Here is a 1559-nt window from a genome sequence, read left to right as displayed (position 1 = left end):
GGGTAGCAGCTTCAGTAGGGAGGTCCAGCTCCTCTGGGGGAATCCAAAGGCGCTCCCAGTCCAGCTGAGAAACACAGTCCCTCCAGCGTGTCCTGGGTCTCCCCCTGGGCCTCCTCCCGGTGGGACGTGCCAGGACCAGGACTTTAGGTTTTTATTAGGGATTTCATAAAACAGAATGTACTGAAAGTAGGAAAAAAATCTTAGATATCTTTCAGAAAATATTCTCCAAATCAGATCGTGGATTCCGGGCATTAAAGGAAAACTCAAGCTTGAAAGTAAAATCTAGATGGGAGGCAGAATCTAGGACTAAAATAACAGTGGAGGAATAGATTAGGATACTGTAATGGTTACCATACTGAAAATACTTCAGCTGGAAAAACATTAATTGTTTTTTTCTGCAGCTGCAGTCTGCTAAATATTCAAATCCAACTCATGTGGAGGAACAGAATCGGAACAGAACCCCACCGCTACCTTTGCTCCACTCAGTCAAACCTCCTCCACATTCCCAGAACCAGGACAATGGTTCTGGGAATGTGTATGTTCAATATCTTTGAACATTTTTGAACATGCACTGCCTGGATGCTAAGCCAACAAGTGGTGCTGCTTCTTCCTGAACCTTCATTGTCTTGAAGCACTGCTGCTTTTCTGTCTGCTGTTCTCTCAGGTTCAGATAGAAGTGTGGGGTTTTGCTCCATGGCTCTAAGTCCAAACCGCCGTTACCTGGCAGCATCAGAGAAGGCTGACAAGGCCTCCATCATCGTGTTTGACCTGCAGCATCAACAAGGCAAAAAAAGAAAAGTTCTAACCTCAGGAGATTTGTTGGTTCAGGAGTTTTTAAGCATGGCTTTCTCACCTGATTCCAAGTACCTTATAGCTCAATCTGGAGCTCCAGAGTGGATGTTGATGATCTGGTTTGTGGAGGAAAACAAAGTCTTGGCAACAGTGAAAACGACCATATCTAATAACCCCGTTACACAGGTGAGTCTCACACTCTGTCAACCATTCAGCTAGAGAGTGGATCCTGTAAGCAGCTGCCTTTCTGTCCTACCAGATCAGCTTCAATCCTCACAACAACCTGCAGATCTGTGTCAGTGGCAACGGTGTGTTTAAGATGTTTCGCCACTCAGGAGGAGTCCTCAGACAGAGCAGCATCGCAAAGGTGGAATCGGTCAACTTACTGTGTCACACCTGGCTGTCAGAGGATAGAGTTGTTGCTGGAACAGACTCAGGGAGACTGCTGGTGTCTGAATCTGGGGAGCTGAGGAGAGAGATGAAGGTGTCCTCTAAAGCTGGTCTAGGCCAGAATGACAGGTATGATTTTGCTTTATGAAATGGAAATCCAACTGATGACTGGTGGACGAAGGTTAAGATGATACTGTGATACTGTTTCCTTTATGGATCTAAGAGAGAAAGTTCCTACAATACTGTAATATGGGCAGCTGTTGACTTATATGGCAACCTTGACTTAAGAAACCGTCTCTTTAACCCAGATGACTTGGTCAATTATAGACCTATATCCAATCTTCCTTTCTTATCTAAAATCCTTGAGAAAGTAGTTG

At 44.9% G+C, this 1559-nt stretch overlaps 1 protein-coding gene across 1 annotated transcript in view; it reads left to right on the top strand.

Annotated features, from left to right (window-relative positions):
- The window catches only part of cfap57 (cilia and flagella associated protein 57), a 32364-nt gene that overhangs the window by 3453 nt on the left and 27352 nt on the right, over nucleotides 1-1559 (top strand). Inside the window, exons 2-3 of the mRNA XM_015394399.1 lie at nucleotides 665-978; nucleotides 1052-1311. Of these exons, the coding sequence (XP_015249885.1) occupies nucleotides 665-978; nucleotides 1052-1311 (574 nt within the window). The remainder of the gene's footprint in view (nucleotides 1-664; nucleotides 979-1051; nucleotides 1312-1559) is intronic.

Source organism: Cyprinodon variegatus, unplaced genomic scaffold (assembly GCF_000732505.1).
Source record: "Cyprinodon variegatus isolate N-32 unplaced genomic scaffold, C_variegatus-1.0 Scaffold683, whole genome shotgun sequence".
NCBI classification, from domain to species: Eukaryota; Metazoa; Chordata; class Actinopteri; order Cyprinodontiformes; family Cyprinodontidae; genus Cyprinodon; species Cyprinodon variegatus.
This window is presented reverse-complemented; position numbering and strand designations above follow the sequence as displayed.